Raw genomic sequence first — 20,138 nt, 5'->3', positions numbered from 1 at the left:
AAACATGCAACCAGATTTACTCGTGGTGACAGCAGCTATGTTCACAAACAACAGGGCTGAACTATTTGTCACAAGTCACACAGCATTCTAATTCCTTGAGGACTGAACAAGCCAATACGTTGCTGCACGTTTTCAGTCACAAAGCCCACAGCTTATACTTACTTCTTCCCTAAATTCCAAGTAATATGATAATCCATCCACCTATTTCCATCCACTTGTTCCTGTGGAGGTTAAGGTAGTAATATGATCACAAGACATTTAAAGAAGAAAAAAATAACATTTGTCTTAAATGAAGACGAGTCTTTTTAAGAAATCCAATTCAACATCATTTAGATTCACAAAAACATAGATGCTAGATTATTATATTGTGGGTAATAATGGTCTTGTAATTGTTTTTTTCCCCATACATACTGAAGTAAAATTATTAAAAAATGCATTTGTTAAGTGAGCAAAATTCACGAAACTTCAGAGTGTTGTAGCTTTTTTAACAATAAAAAAAGAGAATTTTAAACATTACAGAAGCCATTCTCTAAAAAAATATATCCTGTACATCTACATTTTAAAACTGTTTCTAAGGTTGCCTCAATCATTCCCTTATGATATTTCTTTGTTGTCCTCCTTCACCATAATTTTAAATTGACTAAAACGAACCCATAGCTTCAGAATTGCTACCCAAAAGGATTGTGGAAAATGAAAAATGAATCTACTGTGTCTTGTTTGAAAATGTATGTTAAAAAACGGTGAGGATTTTTTAAGTAGAGATTTCAGTAAGAAGAAGAAAAAGATGTCCAGAACTCCATGGGATATTTTACACATTTGCCAATAATTTGTATGTATTGGTCCCAGTAGGCCCAAAGCTATCCACAGACTGTCTCGTGAACCTGCTGGAATTAATTAGCATGGTGTGCCAACCTCCAATCAACACTTAGGACCACATTTTTTTTTCCCCTGGATGGAAAAACATTTGAAAAAGCCGAACAAAACAAAGGGGGAAGTAAAAAAAAAAGCTGTAGGGATGCCTGAGACTTCACCAACTAAGTGTCAAATGGGCATCATAAAGCTACTGACAAAAATCACTCCTAGAGCTACGTCAAGCATCCTGCATACAGCTTCATTACAGGGGCCAGGAAGGAAAACATTAATATTCCCGGCGTTATGTCTGACAGGACATTTACATGCACCCATCTGAGCTCGCACCTGAGGGCCGGGCTGAGGTGCGGCAGCTTTGCTCCAATTGTAAAGGCAAATGAAGAACATGAAAACCCTGCGAGGAGCTGGGCCGATCACAACCCGCCCCACGCCTCTAGTGCTGCCTGTGCCAAGGCATCTTTGGCATCAGAGATTGAGGGATGTCCTCAGGCAGTGCTGCCAAGTCCCAAACCCTTTCATGTTTGCCTGCGTCTGAGCGAGCCGATTGCAAAGCACAAAGCTGAGTTACTCTCCGTATTTGCCCTGTTTATAAAATACCAGTCTGTAATCCACAGGGATTTATAAATAAGCTTTGTAGTATATAAACATTTTTATAGACATGTTTTATAAAACATCTGACATAATTTGAGAGCTGCTGTGTGACAGGCCAGTGCTTGAGCAATACATAAATCCACATGTTCCAATATATACCGTCATATAACAGTGAAATCATCCTATCAAAAAATGTACCCCCCCCCCCCTTCGTAGAAATGCTTCTTCTGCAACACAGTTGTAAAACAAATAGCTTCTGTCCCTTCTTGAAAGCTGTGGTACCTATTGATCACACAACACAATAGAAGCATTATTTGTCTAAACGTGGTAATGCTCCACATTATTACAAACTGGAAGAAAAATAGCAATTTACAATAAGTGAATACCCGATCAGTATTGAAACATCTTATGGGGTGTTGGGGGGGGGGGCAATTAAAGACTAAGGTTGCTTAAAAAAACTCGAGAGTTACAACAGAGGGAAATAATATTTGAGTTTTCTTTTTAAGAAACCTTACAGGCATCAATTTGTTCTACTGCTGTAAGCTTTAAAAATATATTTGGCCAATTATTTCAAGGGAAAAAAAAGGGTTTCTTGTGAGATTCAGCAGATAACCATGAATGAAGAAAAGCATACCCATGGCTTTGATTCCTCATATTAAAAAGACGGCATTGTGAGAGGGCTAAACGACACAGACCCAGTGGCTGAGGCTTCTGGTAAGAAGATGGCATCATGCCAAGCAACGGGCGGCTGAGTGCTAAATGCCTTTGTTTCAGGAACCAGGAATCCGCGGAAAACAGGTATTGCATCTCGCACAGGATCAAAAATGCACTTTTTTTTTTAACTGCACTTTTTGGCAACAAAAAAAAAGTCCGCCTTAAAAAAAAAAGTCTAAGCCCTGTCATCTCCAAAACCTCAATCCTATACAAGTTAGAGACATTTTTTTCCCTCATTTTAAGAAATACAGGATAAATTCATGGCAGGAAAAAAAAAATCAGGAAAAATCCTGAAATAAAAAAAAAGAGTACAGGGGATTCTGAATAAAAAATAAATAAGGCTTTGAATGATCTCCCCCCAAAAAGGAAAAGACAAATGTGTTTTTTTTTTTAAAAAACTACCGTCTACATATACAAAAGGTTTTTTTAAAATTAATCATAAACAATTTCCAAAGACCCGCAGATTCCCGTACAATGGAAAGCCAACATTAGATGTGTCACAGCAGACTGAACTACATTATGAAGTAATAGGTGTCACATTGTAAAAATCAATGTAATCAGTAACCTGTAAAGTCTGGTATATTTAACCACAGCAGTTCTGTACCATATAAGTACGAAATGCTCAAACACAAAATTAAAATGAAAACGATCCTACATGCAAACAGGAATAAATTTACAACCATTTGCATTTTAACAATGCTCTCGACATTCTTGCCATAGTCTATCGTTCTGAGTCCTACTATCTGACAAACAAAGAAATTAAGAACCCTGAGCAAACTGAAATGTGCTTCACATGCAGCAGACACGCCAAAGCAACATTTGCTAACAAGATCTTAAAATTGTGACACCCAAAATTATGGGGCTGGGTGTGTCTCCCATTTGGGGTTTTGGTTCATTAAGCCAAAATACAAGCATGACATTTAAATTCAAAATGCATGTAGAATGTAGAACAGTCCCACAGCAGCGTATCGGCACAGGCAAAAAAAAAGGTAAGATATTTAACACAGACAATAGTGCACAAAATGCAACATGCAACATTCAAACTAAGGCTAAGTTACAATCGTGAAACGGGATTTAACAATAATGCATTTCATATTTTTCCAGAATAAATCTTATTTTAGCTGATGGCTAGTGTGCTGTGATTTATTAGTTCCTTATTCTATTTTTTCTTGGACTCAGATTCTCCACTGGACAGTGCAATAGTTCCTAAAGTCTATTATTGGCGTCCTGATAACAGCACAAATTGATGCAAAGCAAATGTGGATGTGAACACTATTACGCATACACGTGTGTGTGTGTGTATATATATATAGAAAAAGGTGCATGTACTGTATAGCACACATGCCTGATACTTTAGGATCAAATCAAAACTGAAAAAATACTTTTATCAGCCATCTAACTGATATACAGTTCACTAGAAAGAAAAAAAAATCAACAAATCAATTAAAGAAAAAAAAATCACCATTCTTCTTTGGCATGAAAATTATGTCGATGCACGTCTTGTGAGTGCTTTGACAGTTAGGCATTGTCCCCTCCCCTCCGAACCATTTCAATTTTTAATCTTTTCCCCCCCCCCCGACCAGTGTCGCACACATCCATTCTCCTGCGATCATCTCACACACAGCCAGCGTGAAAGATAAAGTGCCAGTCACTGGCGCTGAGTGTTTCTGATGCATATTGAGAAAAGCTGCTTTGTCCAAACCAGGCAACATATACTATTAATTTGTGGTTGCATGTCTGGCGTTTCTGCAATAGCTCTGGCTGAACATCATTGATGACTTCACATCAACTAAAAATCTTTACATGGAATAAAAAGAATACACACATGCCAGCATGAAGCCATGTTTTCCCATTTAGACATTTTGTGATGACGACTAGGGTTACGTCTGCCATTTACCTCTATTAAGGCTGTAACAAAAAATGTCAAATGATATGAAATATCAACATTTACGTAAATGGTTTGTATGAAGCACAAGAGGATATCGCTGGTACCGATACAGAAAGTCTCAGAAGTTCAAACAACGGCTCAGAAATAATTATGATTTCGATTCGGTCTAATTTACAGTACAGCTATAACTGCTGTAGGCATACCAATGCCATACTACATGTGGAAAGATATGCTGTTTCAGCACCTGTAACCCACAGATTTGGACTGCTTCTTGTACAGCAGCCACATTTCACTCAAATAAGGATTAGTAGCAATTAGAGGGTCTTTATGATTAAAAAAATACACTCTAAAGTTTCAGATTCTAAGTCCTTTAGTAATGTTTAGCTGTCCATACAAATTCAATCCATCTTTTTACAGTCCTGGTCCATTAATATGTTTTAAGACTTTTTTTCAGATGTCATTCATGGAGAAACCCTATAATGTTCTGGGGTCCAAACAGCTGATTTCAAAAACCTACTTCCTTTTACAACCAATTCACTTTGCCAAGAGCACGACAAACCCAGGAATCGCAAAGCACACATGACACTCGGTGTGCTCCTGTACATCTTTATAGTGTCACTCCATACATATTTTATTGGATCGAGAAAATTAGAATTCTGCCCCGATTAAACATTTATTGTCCTGTAACCATTTTAAAGTAAATTATTGCTTTGTACGGCCTAACGTAATAATTGCACAAGTTTAGCACTAACTCAATATGCCGTTTTCTTTTCAATGTATATGAAGTTTCAAATCTAATCTAATTTGGGAGGAAAAAATTATTAGGTCTTAGCCACAGAACTTGCAGCTATCAACATTGAAATTTATTCAAAGGATTCTTGGAACGCTAACATAGTTACAATGCAATTACCACAATGGTTATGGATTGGTTCTCTCTCCTAAAGCACGGAGGTTTTGTTTCCTTCGCATGTCCTATTTGGGAGCACAGCAAAATGTGTGCTTTTCATTCTTGCTTGACAGGTACTGGGTTTTGTCTTTTAAACAGAGCTGCTCAATATGTAAATAGGATGTTACATCACCCAAGTGATACTCCATATTTGGCAATTTAGCATAGCTGTGGATCTCTGAAGGCTGTACGTTCCTTCCGCCAGTCTGGTGTGCCATTAATCATAACCTACAATTCAGCCTTTTTCTTCCAGATCTCTGAAGAAACACTAGTTTGGTCACTGCATTATCGCGCCCGTTAAGATGTTTCAGTTCGTTGCAAAGTCTTCGAAGCCTCTTTCGAAATTTCCATTTGTGTCAACTGATAAAACTAAGAAAATACCTTTATGTAAAAGGCATGTAAACAATTGTCCAGTTTACTGGATTATTTAAGGACTACTTTTTTAACAATTATAAATTATTTTCCTAGCATGTTCAATCCAGTAAACAGATGAATTTTATTGCAATAAGAAAAGAGTGCTGCGTGGTTGTGGTAGCATATGTACCAAAAAAGATGTTGAATCTCTGACAAGCAGCAACATTCCTTCAACAATGGGATACCAGCAAGCACAGCCCCAGCCAGATCCCATACCTGTTAAGCTCAAACTAAATGAATCAAAACAAGCCATTAGGTGACGAGCGTTTTGTTTTAATTGAATGCACTAATCTGCTGGAACTGGTTATGGGGAAATTGTACATAATTGTTACATGCTGTAGCTGCAGAATAAGACACTCTCCTGAATCCAGGGTGATCCTAGCAGTCAGGAATTTTCATTAAATTGAAGGGGAAAAAAAATAAAATATATTGGTATGTAAAACTATACAAACGGGAAAAGCAATCTTTCACCTGGTATTGACTAAAGAATTGTCGTTTCTAAAGAAAGAAAAAACTGTTAAAGAGGCTTTCTTTGATGGCAATTGAACAGTAAATTTTAAATAAATATTTAAGCAGTCTACACTGCACCTATAAACTGAATCCATATTAAACATAAAATGTAGCCTCTTTTAAAAAATGAAATAGCAATTAAAAATAATGTATGTAAAAGAATCTTAATCTTATAGATTACCAGACACAATGATAAGAAAAACCATGTTTTGTTTTTATTTTGTTTTGCGTTGGGATTTTTTTTCCTCCAAGATAATCCAGGACCCAACAAACAGGTTTTTTTGTTCAGCTGTGACTCCTTCCTAATTAAAGAAGGCCAAAAAAAAATAACGTGTTTCATAAGATTCTTTAAATAAATAACTTTGTGCTGACACCAAAAATAACTGAATGCACTTTTATTTTATATGAAAGTGAAAATCTGTGGTGGACATTTATAGGGATAAGATGTGGTTGTGTAAACCACAAAGAAATCAAGATACATCTGTCAAAACCACATCAGAGAGTCCGAGTAGCACAGAAAGGCATTTATCATTTCGCTGTGGAGGATGGCTCAAGAGAATGGCCTTTCCTGTCACACCAACCTTTTGAAATTTCCGACATGGCCTTAAACTTTTTGGATAAGGATGGCTGTGCACTTCAGCAACTGCCCTTTCTACTCTGGTCTGGGCAGTTGCAAATGGCAACTTAAAGTCAAGGTCACCGATGTCACTTTGCCATTGGGCTGCGTTTAATTACAGTGAAAACACTGTCAGACAGTATAGATCCCTGGCAAACTGCAGCACAATTAACTGTTTCAATGCAACCAAAATTAAGAGGTTTTTTCTCTTCGAAAAAACAGCCACAACTCAAGTCAGAAAAGCAAAAAACAAAGAGCATGCAACAAACGAGGGTGAAAATAATGACACGCAAAAATCAAAGTAAATTTAAAGTGTAATGAACACAACAGAGCAGGGGTAATTCCATTGGCAGAGTGTTACAAACAGCCATTCCTGTTAATGGATCTTTCTCTTTTTGCATCCAGAACCAAACAGCAGAAATAATCTTAGAACCATCACTCACAAGCGTTCAAGTTTCTCTGTGCCGCACAAAAATTATTTAGTAATAATCTGGCTCTCTCCGATTTAAATAGGCAGGGATCTGTAACACTTTCTGCAGCTGGTACCCTCCACCCCTCTCAGACTTCAGAGACACAAACAAAATACACACAGCTCATGCACTGATGACGTGTCTTGTGCATTGTGCGTTCAAGTGTGCGTGTGCTCCTGTTTGTATGTGCAGGTCCCCCCTGTAGTGTGGGTTTTTTTTTTTTACCTGTTAGGTTTTCCTGTTTTGGGCAAATTCCTCGGGAGGATGTTGACAAACAATCATCATCCTCTGGCGTGACCTGGATGCCAACCTCTACAGGATTCGAGGGTCTTTTCAGCTCACTTTGTGAGGGAGAGGGAGGCTTATCCACAGCTTTGTCCATGCAGAGGCTGCCATTGCATTGCTTCCTTTTGTGCTCAATAAAAATAAGGATATCCCCCAAAGGGAAGTTCATCTGACACTGGCCACAAGTAAGGAGGTCATGGTCCCCTTCTGGAGCTCCCAAAGCTCTGTGTTCCTGCTCCTCATCTGTAAGAATGGCTTCCAGGGGTTCGGCTACAAGCAGGAGGGAAAAAAAAAACAGAAAAAGGGGAATATTAGAGCCTCTCTAACAATCCAGTGACGAGTGCCAAGAGTTTCCAAAATCACATGATTTGTTTTACTTTCAAACATATGGTGGCATGTAAATTAACAGTGGTCACGGCAGCTTTTTAAGAGAACTCGCTAGTTCATTTCTTTTACAGAAGACCAAATGCAGAAAGCCTAAAGCCCATTAAATGTTTTAGGTTCCTGCACAAAAGAGTTTGCACAACAAAGATCCTTCAAAGTAAAGTGGACATGGAACCTAGGGATAACCTATTTATTCCGACAGAAGAGCTTGGATGCAATTATGAAATATATATAGAAAACACATACGGTCTAAAGGTTCATCAAAAGCTTAAAGTACTGTTGTACTCTGCAGATTGCTATAATAATAGATGTTAGTATTATTTAATGCATGTATAATAAGCTTGCTCTGTTCTGCCTCAGCAGGCAGCATGCATTTTACATAGACTTGATTCAAATACAGAATGCGGTTCGATATATAATTTATAAAGCGGAAGAAAAGTGAACTTTTACCCCAATACTGCTAGCATTAAAATACCTTATTTTACAAATAACAGGAAGACAAGCACTGTAAAATACATAGAAATTGTAGCCAAACAAAAAAATTTTAAAAATAAGGAATGAAAATATATACATTAATTATGCATTTAAAAAATGCTTTGAACCCCCTCCTTTTAAAACCCCCCTCCTATTTGACTGCCCTTTGTGATCTTAAAGAGGAAACAATTTAAAATGTGCCCAACACATGTCTGAGCTGGGGACCCAATGTATTTTGAGACAAAACTACCATAGAGCCCTTTCATATGCATGACTTTTATTTCCTTGATAACCACATATACTGACTAATCTGAATGTACTAAGAATGTGTATTTCACAGTGAATAAAGGATTTGGTCTTTAACTCCTCATATGAAAATACATAGTTAAAAAAATACTTGGTCATTTTAGTAGCATGGTTGAACTACATGCAAAAAAGATCAAAGCTATTTTTTTTCTCAACAGTGGTTTACTGTACAGTGCCCATTATATCCGAAATATTTGAGCAGGGGTGAAAATATTACTTGAGCTTCCAAATGGTTAAGTAGCTTGACCTTCTTTACTAAGCTGCCAATTTCACATTTTAATGAACCTAAAACCACTGAGAATCAAAAAATAGATTTTAATTTGAGTTTGGAAGATTGGAACAGATTTTGATAAAGTGCTGGGATCTTGTGAACTCAGGTTAAATTTATTTCAGCCCAACCTAGACCAGATATTGAGGGGCATATCTGGAGTAGCTCCCAGATGTGCTGTGAGAAATATCATTTGAAAGAGCAATACCATACTACATCAGCGCTCCAACTAGGACATTGAGATAACATGTGATAATTTCTTGCCTCTGGTACTACCCTTAATTTTATGTCAGGTCAGCGACTGGAATATAAGGGTTATACAAGACTCCAATGCATTTACATAAAACAACAATCGCAAAGATTATGTCTTGTTTTGTTTAACACAGGTATCGCTGCTGACCCTCAGTTATACAGCCGACTGACCACTCGGAAGCCCAAATGCTTTTGTTTCCAAATAAATTTGTTTTCGGTGTGAATTTATAACACGCTTACTGTACAATAGACTTGCACGGAATAAAGCCGTTCCCAAGAACATTATAATCGAGAAATAAATAACGAGCGAGGAATAACAACACGCTGATTGCCACCGCCCTCAGATACAGCTATTCTAAAAAATTCTGCCACTTTCTTATGTTTACATTACTCGGGGGAAACATTTTTTGAAAGTTTTTTGCCTGCCCACCATGTATATAAAAACAATCTCTCTAACGGGACAAAACTGTTTTATCATTGTATTTTCTTTTAAAAACAACTGACTCCAAGAATACACTCAGTAGCCTTTGTTAATTTAATGTATACATAAAATATTTATTAAAAGTGGCAGAAAGAATGAAATCTAGGAAAACTGGACAGCTACATTGTAAGGTGTTTTTGCTCCATATTTTACTTATATTGAGCATACATTTTTACAGTTCACCGATTTCACGTGTTTTTGAAAACGTCTTGCGATTACTTCTAACGTAACCAGCGAAAATGTTGCTTTGATTCAGAATACTTTCAACAAAGTAGCTTGCTGTGAGGAACTGGATCTTCGTTGCTAGAAATATAGGAAAGACACAATACCTGCCCACAATTAAAAGGGTTTCATTTAAAATTACCTTTTGAAAATTTCATTGTTAGTTTGCATGCCTGACATTTTTTAAAAATTAAAAACTAAAGAACTGTATAATAAATTCCACCAGCCAGTCGTTAAAATAATTCACAGTAAATTTCTTAGCCTTAGCTCCCCTGAATATCTTAAGAGGGGAGGGAATACGACTTTCCTGATGATTTAATATTGAAACACGTGGATCTAAAGGAAACACGCCACACAAGGACAATTTATAGTTTTTCCATTTTGATTTCCTGTCTTCAAACGAAAATTAGAATACTCTCAACAGTATATTAATCTATATAATAAGTGTAAAAAATACGTAAGCGTCATACACGTATTAAACTCAAAGTACAGAAATGAACGAAGGTGGACAACAATAATAAATCATAAAATACTAACCTTAAATGGAGAGTCTTAATGCCTGAAACCTTTGTGCATACTAGAGCTTATTATTTATAAGTTGATGCGTTACAGAAAATGTTGAAAATACGCGTGGTTTTCAATTACTAAATTAAAGCTCCTTTTCATTTACATGATTGTGAAAGGTTACAAAAAGTAAAAAAAAAAGAAACCCAATAAATTAGAAATCATTTGAATGATCGACGGTGTCTCGTCATTTATACGAGTTTAATTTACTTAAAATAAGATATAAAGTGGGTGGGAAAAAAAGAAGCTATAACCTGCGTATTATGTATTTCCTTTTTATTCCAAACATATCGTCAGGATATGTAGATTGAGGTGGCGGTGAAATTGATCAGGTTCAAGTTCATTTCCAGTTTATGATCATCTTCTGCCTCCTAGCGACAGAACCGTCACACAAAGCAATACTTCAATGCAACTTAGACAAACGGCTCGCTTTAACACTAATGTGTCTTGAACAAGGAACATTACGGAATCGTTCTCGCAAGATTCAAGTCGTTAAACCGCAAGGTTTACAGATCTTTGTGAATAAAGATGTAAAACATAACATTTCATTCATTCAATCGCGAATTCCGATCTCTCGGGGTCCCAAATAAGCTTGCTTACTGCGTTTGCCAAATGCTGGACGGTTTTAAACAGTGGATCGCCTTCGTTTCCAATAAAGCTTTAAAAAATGTATCCACACGCAAAAACAAACGTGGCGAACTTAAATATCCCTGAACACATGCAGAACCCTGACGATAATGTGCTATATACGCCGCGCAAGTCTGCAAAATGATTACTTTTTGCATCTATGAAAAGCAGAAACGAAAACAGAAAGAGGCAACTCAACTGTTGAGACTCGCATGCATACATTTTATTTTACCTTACCTTGCGAGTTCCCCTTTTATGTTAAAGTAAAATAAACATAACAGTCGATCCAAAAATCTATGTGTAAAAGGGGGAAAAATATTTAATCGAAAAGAAGAGTAAGCCGGGGTTCCTGTTCCTCTTTATAAAGCCGTCCCCTAAAACAACTAGAGTCGAATCTAAGAGCAATCTTTCTCAAGTAGTGCACATAAAGCTTTTAGATTACAAATCCATCCGTTTGACAGCGATCTACGCAGCTTTCGAAAGAAAATTAAGCGAATATTACTCTTTTTTCCCCTTTCGATGTTGTTGGCAGGAGGTTCCGCACACGCGGTGCTTGTAAACAGTCAGACACGAGATTTTTCCCAATCAAAATCCACTTCCACTTTTTTGAAAATCTTCCAAAAAATAGTACGAGAGGAGGGAAATCCTCTCCAGGCAGTAAACAGACAGTGTTACAGGGGCTTCCACTAGAAATAATAAATATGATAAAGCATGCATACCTATTACAATCGCCTACCTACCCTATGCCCTTTAGTGGCTTAAGCACAAGGGGTACGAAAGGCATATCTTAAGCACGCTAGAAAATCTTATTGTAAAAGTGCTCCGGATTCAAAAAAGCTGAATGCAAAAAAATAAAAACTTTTTTTCTGCTTAAGTTTTAAGAAAACCGCATTTCTTATTGGCATTTCTGGGTGCAAAAGAAATCTCGCCACGCTTTTTTTGTGAAGTCCACTTGACCGCGATCTTCGGTGTCCAATGTCCAGTACCACCTTCACCAAGATTTTTGCTCCTGGTCACTGTTTCTCTTCTTTACTGCAGAAATTAAAGACTGTTGCTGGAAAAAGTGAAGAAAAGGGTGTAAATTATAATTTTGTTCTACTTACGCGAAAATTCCCGTTTGCTTAAGTGCTGGGGTTTGCCTTGCTTACGGCGAGACATGGTGCTTGGTGGTGGCTTTGAGCTCGGTTCACATCGGGAGAGCCGGGTTAGAAAGGAGACTCCAGAGAAAATATCTTCATCAATGCCTTTGACATCCAAAATAAATTAGAAATAATACAAAGATGGCGCAGGGAAGATGGATTGTGGGATAGCCGTCATGGCTTTTTTGAAAAGAGAGAGAGAGATGAAAAAATGGCAAAAGCCCCCCTGAGCTGCAAGTTCAAGTGCGGACGTGACGTCCCTGCGAACTTGAACGTCAGGAGATGGATGGACACAGACATACAAAACATGGGCAGGGCAAAGACAGAGAGTAGGAGGAGGGAATGGAAATAACAAAACCAATGGACACTCATTAGGGGCTGGACATGAAAAATAGACCCGGAGAAGCCAATGGACAGAGAGATCAGGGGGCCGGACAAGAGGCACAAGAGGGAAAAAAAAAAGCTGTCTAATGAAAGCAGTGGGCATTGATCAGGGGGCTGGACGTGAAAAAAAATAGACCAAGAAAAGCCAATGGACAAGGGATCAGGGGGCTGGACATATGGCAGTGAAGGGGGAAAAAAACCGTCTAATGTAAGCTGTCGCAGTGGACATTGATCAGGGATCTGGGCATGGAAACACAGTGAAAAATAAGTTCGTGGTCACACAGCTAGACCACCTCGTGTGTGTCAGTAGCCAAGGAGCACAGCGACCACTGAGCTAAGAAACGAAACAGAACTTAAGATATTAGCAGGTTGTCTGTACAGGACAGACAGGTTTCGCAGCAGGGTAAAAGTAAAGGAAGACTAGGAGTAGAAAAAAAACAGCAAAGATCAAAAGAGGGTTAAGAAATTAAGCGGCTTCTTTTTTTAAAACAGAAGTGTAAAGTCTGACACACGGCGACGTGGGGGAGTGAGCGAACTAAGTTTGAAATAAACATGTGATGCAATAGGGGTTAAAGCAGGTAAAGGTGGGCTGTGAACGAAAATTGGGAGAGGATGCAAATGTCGAAAAAGATCTGCGGTGGGTCGATGAGTATGTTCCAACAAAGGGCTGGGAGACGATAAGGGGGAGAAAAAAACACAGACACTCGCGGAAATCGATTTAGGAAAAGAACAAAACGCCTCCTAAAGAGCGGAGACTAAATAATGACAGCTTATCCTAGAAGAGACACCAGGCAGAAAACAAAAGCGATGACATTAACTGTGTATGAAGTGGGTAGGAGAAATAGCCATGCAAACTAATAAAAAGTACTAAGACTAGCGGCTGCACAAGTGAATCACAAGAGCGAAGTGGAATGAAAACGTGAGCTAGACGCGGATTCTGGGACAGGATACAAAGGGGATGGGGTAAAAATGAATGGGAAAATAGAGAAAGAAAGGATCGGAGAGGAAGTTGAGCATCGGAGAGAAATCTCAGCAGTGGGGGAAAATATTTGCCGGTCAAGGTTAGTTTATTTACCGGTATTTGTCAAACAAGTCCTGGGTTTCTTTTTGAAGATTTATGAATATGGAAAGCTAAAGTTTGGAGGTTATGAAGATAGGAGATTATATTAAATATATGTTATGGGGATACGACGGGGAAAGTTGTAAATGCCGTCTACGAATATTAAAAATGAGAACGTAGTCTACTGAGTAAAGAGTAAGATTGCGCGTAGACCTGGTTCGTACTGGCGGTTTCAAAGGGAGTATTAACGACTCGGTGTCAGGAAAAGCTACCTGAATATGAGCCTTCTTGCAAAATACGGGCTACAAAGCAGGCTGATATTAATAAACATGTACGAAACATAAGATACGAAATCTCAGAAATGAGAAAGCCTAATCTAGGGGGTTTTAAGAACAGCTTTTAGAACAGTTTCAGAGAAAACGACCTACTTAAATATCGGTGCAGGCTATTCTTTCTAAAAGGGGTTCTGTGTTCCCTTACATCAAGCATGTAATGTCTTGCAGCTGCCCAGAACTCATTTCGATGTGGTATGAGATGATTCTATATTTTTAAATTAAAGTAAATGGGACACTGACTAGTTTTTATGTATAAACAGTATATGCTAGTTGAGTCCTGCTGTTTAGGCTAAAGTGTTAATATCTTACGCTTATCGGAGGTCCCTAAACATACTGTAAATATGACTGCTTAACTTAATTTAAAACGTACACTTGAGTTAAGGTTGCTTTTCTGCAAAAATGCCATATTCTTTCTTTGACATGTTGCAGAGGGTTTGTAAGGCAGTTATATCTGACCAAAAGTTCGCGCTTATACTAACCTGTTTTATATATACAGTATATACCCACTATTTGTTATTTAAATGTGATTCAATGTTTTAGTGTATTTAACGTTATGCTCTTCACTTGGTAATGTGCGTTAAACATGGGCTAAAGCATAATTAATAATAATCCTTTATTATAATATATAAGCAATGTAGATATGACATACTTGACCACACAACTCTTACGTTTAGTCATACTTTATATAAGAAACACTTAAGAAACTTAGCAATTTAAAGTAGGTGTTGATCATTTTTTGCAGGAAACGGTCGTGTTATGTTGATTTATTGCATGGGCGCAATGTTAACGAGAATGCAACGTCTTTCTAATATACAATACATCTCAGTAAAATCCTATAGCTAATCGATATATTTCTGATTTTATGTATTCTTTATGTGAGTGTGCGATGAATATTGAGTAAAATATATGCTGCACACTTAAAGGGCATTATCTAATAAACTTATCTCTCATAGAGTCCTTAAATAAAATTGTACGTAAACGTTTGGTATGCTGGTAATGCATCTCCCTTTAACCCTTTGTGTTCATAAAAAGAGGGCCCACATACATTTCATGTTAAGTGTTTCATATGGGCAAACTGGATTTGATGGGGTGTTTAGTAACATTATTTAATTTGAAATGCAGTTTCTTTCTTCTTGAAACAACTTTCATCTAGAGGTTACAGAAAAGCTAAATGACATGCAAACACCAGATATATTCTCTTTAAGCTCTTTGAACACCTAATGTTTTTTTTTTGGTTCTTAACTGCAAAACAGTCTGAAATGACAACCGAGTTATATTCCACTGAGACCAGACAACTCTTCAGATTTATACAAATTAATTGTTCTGGTATAGGACCTGTCTTATACCCGTCACAAATTCAATTACTGAAGTATTGCCTTTGTGTTTTGTCATGACATTTGTGCACAAGTCTGTTGTGACAGTGAAGAAAATACCCGGATACAGTCTGATAATATTTTTCTAAAAGTGGCATTTCTTTTTCACTTTAACTTCAGTAGCATATATGAGTCCCACCCCCCATCCTCCAAATTTAACCTTTCAACTACACTTGATTTTTTAATGCTTTTAACTTCTAGTATTTAGGAATTGGACAGATTCCTAGTTAGGGACACCAAGGGTTAATCTGGTTTCCATAAAATTGTCAGACATTTGTTGCCTGTAGTTCTGTAATTTCCCAAACGGAAACAATTGCCCGACTGATTTGATGTTAAAAGGTGCTTTCGCTTTTTAATAGGCAGTGAGATCATATTGCAACAGATTAAAGCTTTATTGCTGATTTTGTTAAGAACAATGCAACTTTCAGAAAGTGTTTGTGTTGACAAGCTCAAAAGGGTGTCCCTACTTTTAAAGGAATTAAATGGGAAATGGTTAAAGATCAAGAATTGTATTAATTTATGAAGTCTGACAATAAACATAATCAATGCATTGCAGGTGTTATTGCAGTTTCCTCCAAGCAATGAACTAGACTCTGTCAAGTAAACTGTGTGAATTGCTTGTGTGTGTTGTTTTTATGTGCAATGTACTGTTTATTGAAGGTGTACAGACACCTAAGAGTTACATATAGGGGTAAAACTAGAACAAGCATTAGGTTATTTTCCATATATATATGCTTCAAGAGATTAAGGTTGACATCTACCAAGCAACTCACTACAGGAACTACTTACTGAAGTGGTCTGTTTAATCTTACCTGCATGTGTGAGGTGACACCAGCTTGCCCAGCCTGATGCATTTTAACACTACATGTAATAGTTTGATATTATACATACGATAATGTACCTGAGGCAATCAATCCATTTGTTGTTTCAAAAACGTGTTGTCCTGATTCATTATGCATTACACAATGCTGTGTTTACCTGATTTATTATATAATCATATAACGATTCTCTAAGATCAATAAAACACGGTGGCATCGTTAATTTAAGGCATTTACCTTTCAACGCCGTTTTTAACGACAGAGGAGCTTAAGGTATTGGAATTTACTCATAATTTGTCTACTTTAAGGGAAGGATTAGCCTACAAGAATTAATACCCAATGGCAACCATATGATGTTAAAGCTGAAAAATAAAAAAAAACTATTATGAACGATAATACGGTCCTGTGGCTCAAATTCCGTTTCTTAATCAGGGCCATAAAAGAGCACTTAACTTTGTTGCTATCCAATCAACAACTAATAGGTTCTATTTCAATCACAAATTGCAAGGATTTTTCCAATCACGTGCGTGGCTTCCTCCTAATGTACCCTAATAACAATTTTAGCATTCAGATGAAGCGATTTCGTTCTGCGACCGGCTTTTGTATTAGATTTGATTGTGAGAAGCCCCGATGGGTGCCTCTATCTGCGAGACTGCAGCCGATTCAATAGTAGGCTGTGCTAACCCTGACCTTTGCCAAGACCCCGCTCCATCTGGTGGGAGCCTGGTTTTTTTTTTCCGCCTCCTACTCCTTCTTCCTTCACAGTCAACATTGATCAAGGCACATCGAGCGCTTCACCTCCTCCAGGAGTAAGGCAGACCCCTGTGTACAGCAAAATTTCAATATGTAAATGACAGGGCGACTGCCGCGATCATAAATCAACCAGCCGTAGTTAAATGTATTAAAGTATCCATCTACGGTGACGTCTCTGACATATATCTATCAACTGGGAAGTGTCTTTCGTGTGTGTGTGTTGGACAGGCGAGCGAGAGAAGATCATTTTATTCAAGATGTTTTATCATTACTAAAGCTGGCGCTGGTTAACATGAAATAAAATCAAAATAACGCGGCTGTGAGGCTGTGGGTAGTGTTTTTTTTTTTCCAAGACTAGGCTTCTGCTGAAAATGAAAAGTCCACATTTAACTCAAAACAGCATCTCATCTGCAGGTGTAGAAAAGTTTGTCTCATTGTATACGCCTTTCTGTTCTTCTTTATAGTTGCCGACATTTTGCCCTTCATGTTCGTGGCATCAGGGTGCTTTCATCCATACATGTGGAAAACTGTAAATCCGGTTTTAGCGACTCCGTTTGGAACTGACTCCTGTTTAAGAGGGAAAGCACCGCGTGAAACCAGAGAGGAAGAGCGAGTGAAGCAGGAGTCACGTGCGCGCTTTCCACGGGCAGCAGCTCAGAGAAAATTGACTGACTGGCCGCTTGGGCGCATTTCAATATATGGAAATGACCAGAGGCTTATGCAATAAATCAACGCTCAACACTTTGTCATTTTTCTCTTTCTGCTTCACTTTTTTCATTTTTCTTCACCTACATCAGCTGCTGTGTTTTGCACCTTTTTTTCCGGCTGTTTTGTTTGGGAAAACATGGATTGCGGTATATTATTTATAAGATGTGTATATTTAGGCTGTGTGTTTATACACATACATTCGTCTGTTGTAAATTCAGTTCCAATAGCCAGACAAACAATGCGTTATTTTTATTTGTTATTGATCTGTAGAGATTAATTCGTTTTCAAAGGCATGATCATAATCCCAAATGCAACCTAACTTTGACCAATCTTCAATCTAGAGCGTTATTTTCGAACAAAAACGCTTTTCTATCCAGAGAGAAAATGATTCCCTTTGTTTGTATTTTAGTCAGCCAGACAGGTTGAAGTTGTGCTTCGTGAATAATAGGCATGCCAGGGTCAGTGGTCATCGCCCTGTGAAATGCAGAACCTAATTAATTTTATTAAAGGGGTTCTGATTCAGCAATATGACAGCCCGCGGTAATTAACCCCTTGAGCACTGCAATGCTAGTCACTCACCAAATCACACGAATGGCAGCGATGTGCCCTTAAGGTTACCTGCTTTGATCCCTGTTACACACTGTGAGTTACACTGTGGGCTGCAATGCGAGTAGCCACACTTGTCTATACAAACGACACATAAGCTGTTTTAGAGGGAAATGCTAAATTATAACTTTTCCCTGTCAGGCTACTTATTCTTTAAAAATAAAAGTTATTCCGTATTAAAATAATACATTAACTTTTTTTCCGTTTGTCATTAGTGTCTTTACAAAATATTTATATGACATGCACGCATTGAAATGGTATTTACGTCTAAAGGAGCGCTACTTTTCATCTACTTACTATTAAAACTATTTCTACTATTAAAACTAAACCTGGACATTTTTTAACTACTTTCAAAAATAGTTCATTGGACGCACTGCTCCCGTTGGTGCTGCATCACCTATCGCACTATGACTTTACCTTGATAGGCAAAGATATCATTTGAGCGTTTTACAGCAAAATAGTACTGCAAAGAATAAGGCAATTCGTTATTAAAAGTAACAAAAGTAACTTTTAATAAGTAACAAAAAAGCGCGTTCTGATAACTTTAAAGCTAAAAAGTTTAACTTTTTTTTCATATAACAGAGGTCCAGAGCAATTCTTACAAACGACTGCACTATTTAAAAGACAGTCTGTAGGCCTATAAGTTGTATAGAACTTTTAAAAACCTGCCACTACACGCAAGTGTCAAATTAAAAGTGTCCATAGTGCCACTGAATAGCCATTTAATACTAAATGTAAAAGGTAGTGATCATGTTTCCAGTAAATAAAATAACTTATTTTACACCCCACGTAAAGGTTTAGCCTATGATTAGTTTTATATCATTTAGATTCTCTATTTACTCAAGGGCTACAACATTTAAAGGGTAATGATGTTTTTTATTTTAGAATGTTTTCCAGTTTTTGCTTACAACTTGTCATCATTTTTAATTAAGGCAGTCCCAGGAATAGATTACTGTACTGTATGTATCCCTTAACAGGTACTTTTTCTTGAATGACAAGTTCTTAGTAGCTAGTTTCAGTATCACGAATGCAGCCCTGTCTAGCTAAAGATCCATTGCGCATTATTCGAAAATCCCACCCACCAACACTTTGGTAAATTAGAAACAAATAGTAAAAGTTGTGAAACTGGATTCTTAAGTTTGGACTCAGCGTGACTGAAAAGCACATTGCGGTTAAGGTATTTTTAATAGATCCATAAAGAACAAAGAAGACGAAACGCATGTCTACTCTTTCCTTTAGGGCATTCCTCATTTGTAAAGTTAAAAAGGGAGATTCAACCACACTGGAAAACAATATTGCAGGTCTACATCACACCAGCACCACAACCGAGTGTTTTTACATGGCTTTCATAGTCTACATATTTTGTAATAGCAGCTAAACTATGTGAGTGGTAAGCCTGCAGTTCACAACAAATTCTTTCTAAATTATCTTCTTGAGATAACATTTTAGTAAAGACTGACTTTATTTTTGGCTACGATCAATTCAGACAGGTCGTAGAGAGCTCTCAGACGAGAAGTGTAACGAGGAGAAGATATTACTAAGTATAACGAGAGCTATAAATGAACTTGTTCTTTTTTTCGGCTCACTGCATGGGCAACTTGATTAAGAAATTCGGTTACGACAAAAATGAAAAGTTAATCCGTAGATTAGCTGTATCGCTGGAAGCGTGGGTGCATTGCATTTTGCTCGTTTCTCAACCTTACTGTGCTTTAAATCCCTACTGTCCGCCAGCTATGTCATTTTGACCCAGATACTGCGTCATTTTGTTTACAAACCCACTGGTCACTGCGTGGTAAACACTTGAAGCACTGCCTTTGCTCCCAGACCACTTCAATTTGTTTGTGGCCAGTCTTGAACACACAAGGCTCTATTGAAAGTGTTTGGAATGAAGTGCACACAGATGGAAAGCACAGAGGTTAACTTTGCCAGGCCTTGCACTGACCTTTCCGGAGAGAATTAAATCAGTCTGGCCTGTTGTTAAACCTAAATTATAGTCATGCATCCCAAAGGCACTTCTGCCAAGATTTTACTACCCCTCTTTCTCTAGACTACTTAATACAGTATAACCACCGAGTTAAAC

The 20,138-nt window shown here is 37.6% G+C and overlaps 1 protein-coding gene across 2 annotated transcripts in view; it reads right to left on the bottom strand.

The window, feature by feature from the left end:
• The window catches only part of bcl11aa (BCL11 transcription factor A a), a 53,166-nt gene extending 40,871 nt beyond the window's left edge, over positions 1–12,295 (bottom strand). The window contains exons 1-2 of one of the 2 annotated variants that reach the window (XM_088934044.1): positions 11,986–12,295; positions 7,245–7,574 (exon numbers count right to left, since the gene is read on the bottom strand). In XM_088934044.1, the coding sequence (XP_088790170.1) occupies positions 7,245–7,574; positions 11,986–12,040 (385 nt within the window). In that variant the 5' untranslated portion in view covers positions 12,041–12,295. Of the gene's footprint in view, positions 1–7,244; positions 7,575–10,228; positions 10,393–11,985 lie in introns of those variants that run through there. The other variant, XM_088934045.1, reaches the window with a different exon arrangement.
• Between the last annotated feature and the right edge of the window lie 7,843 nt (positions 12,296–20,138).

The sequence above is a fragment of the Atractosteus spatula genome, chromosome 15 (assembly GCF_055471065.1).
Source record: "Atractosteus spatula isolate fAtrSpa1 chromosome 15, fAtrSpa1.hap1, whole genome shotgun sequence".
Taxonomy (NCBI): Eukaryota; Metazoa; Chordata; class Actinopteri; order Semionotiformes; family Lepisosteidae; genus Atractosteus; species Atractosteus spatula.
This window is presented reverse-complemented; position numbering and strand designations above follow the sequence as displayed.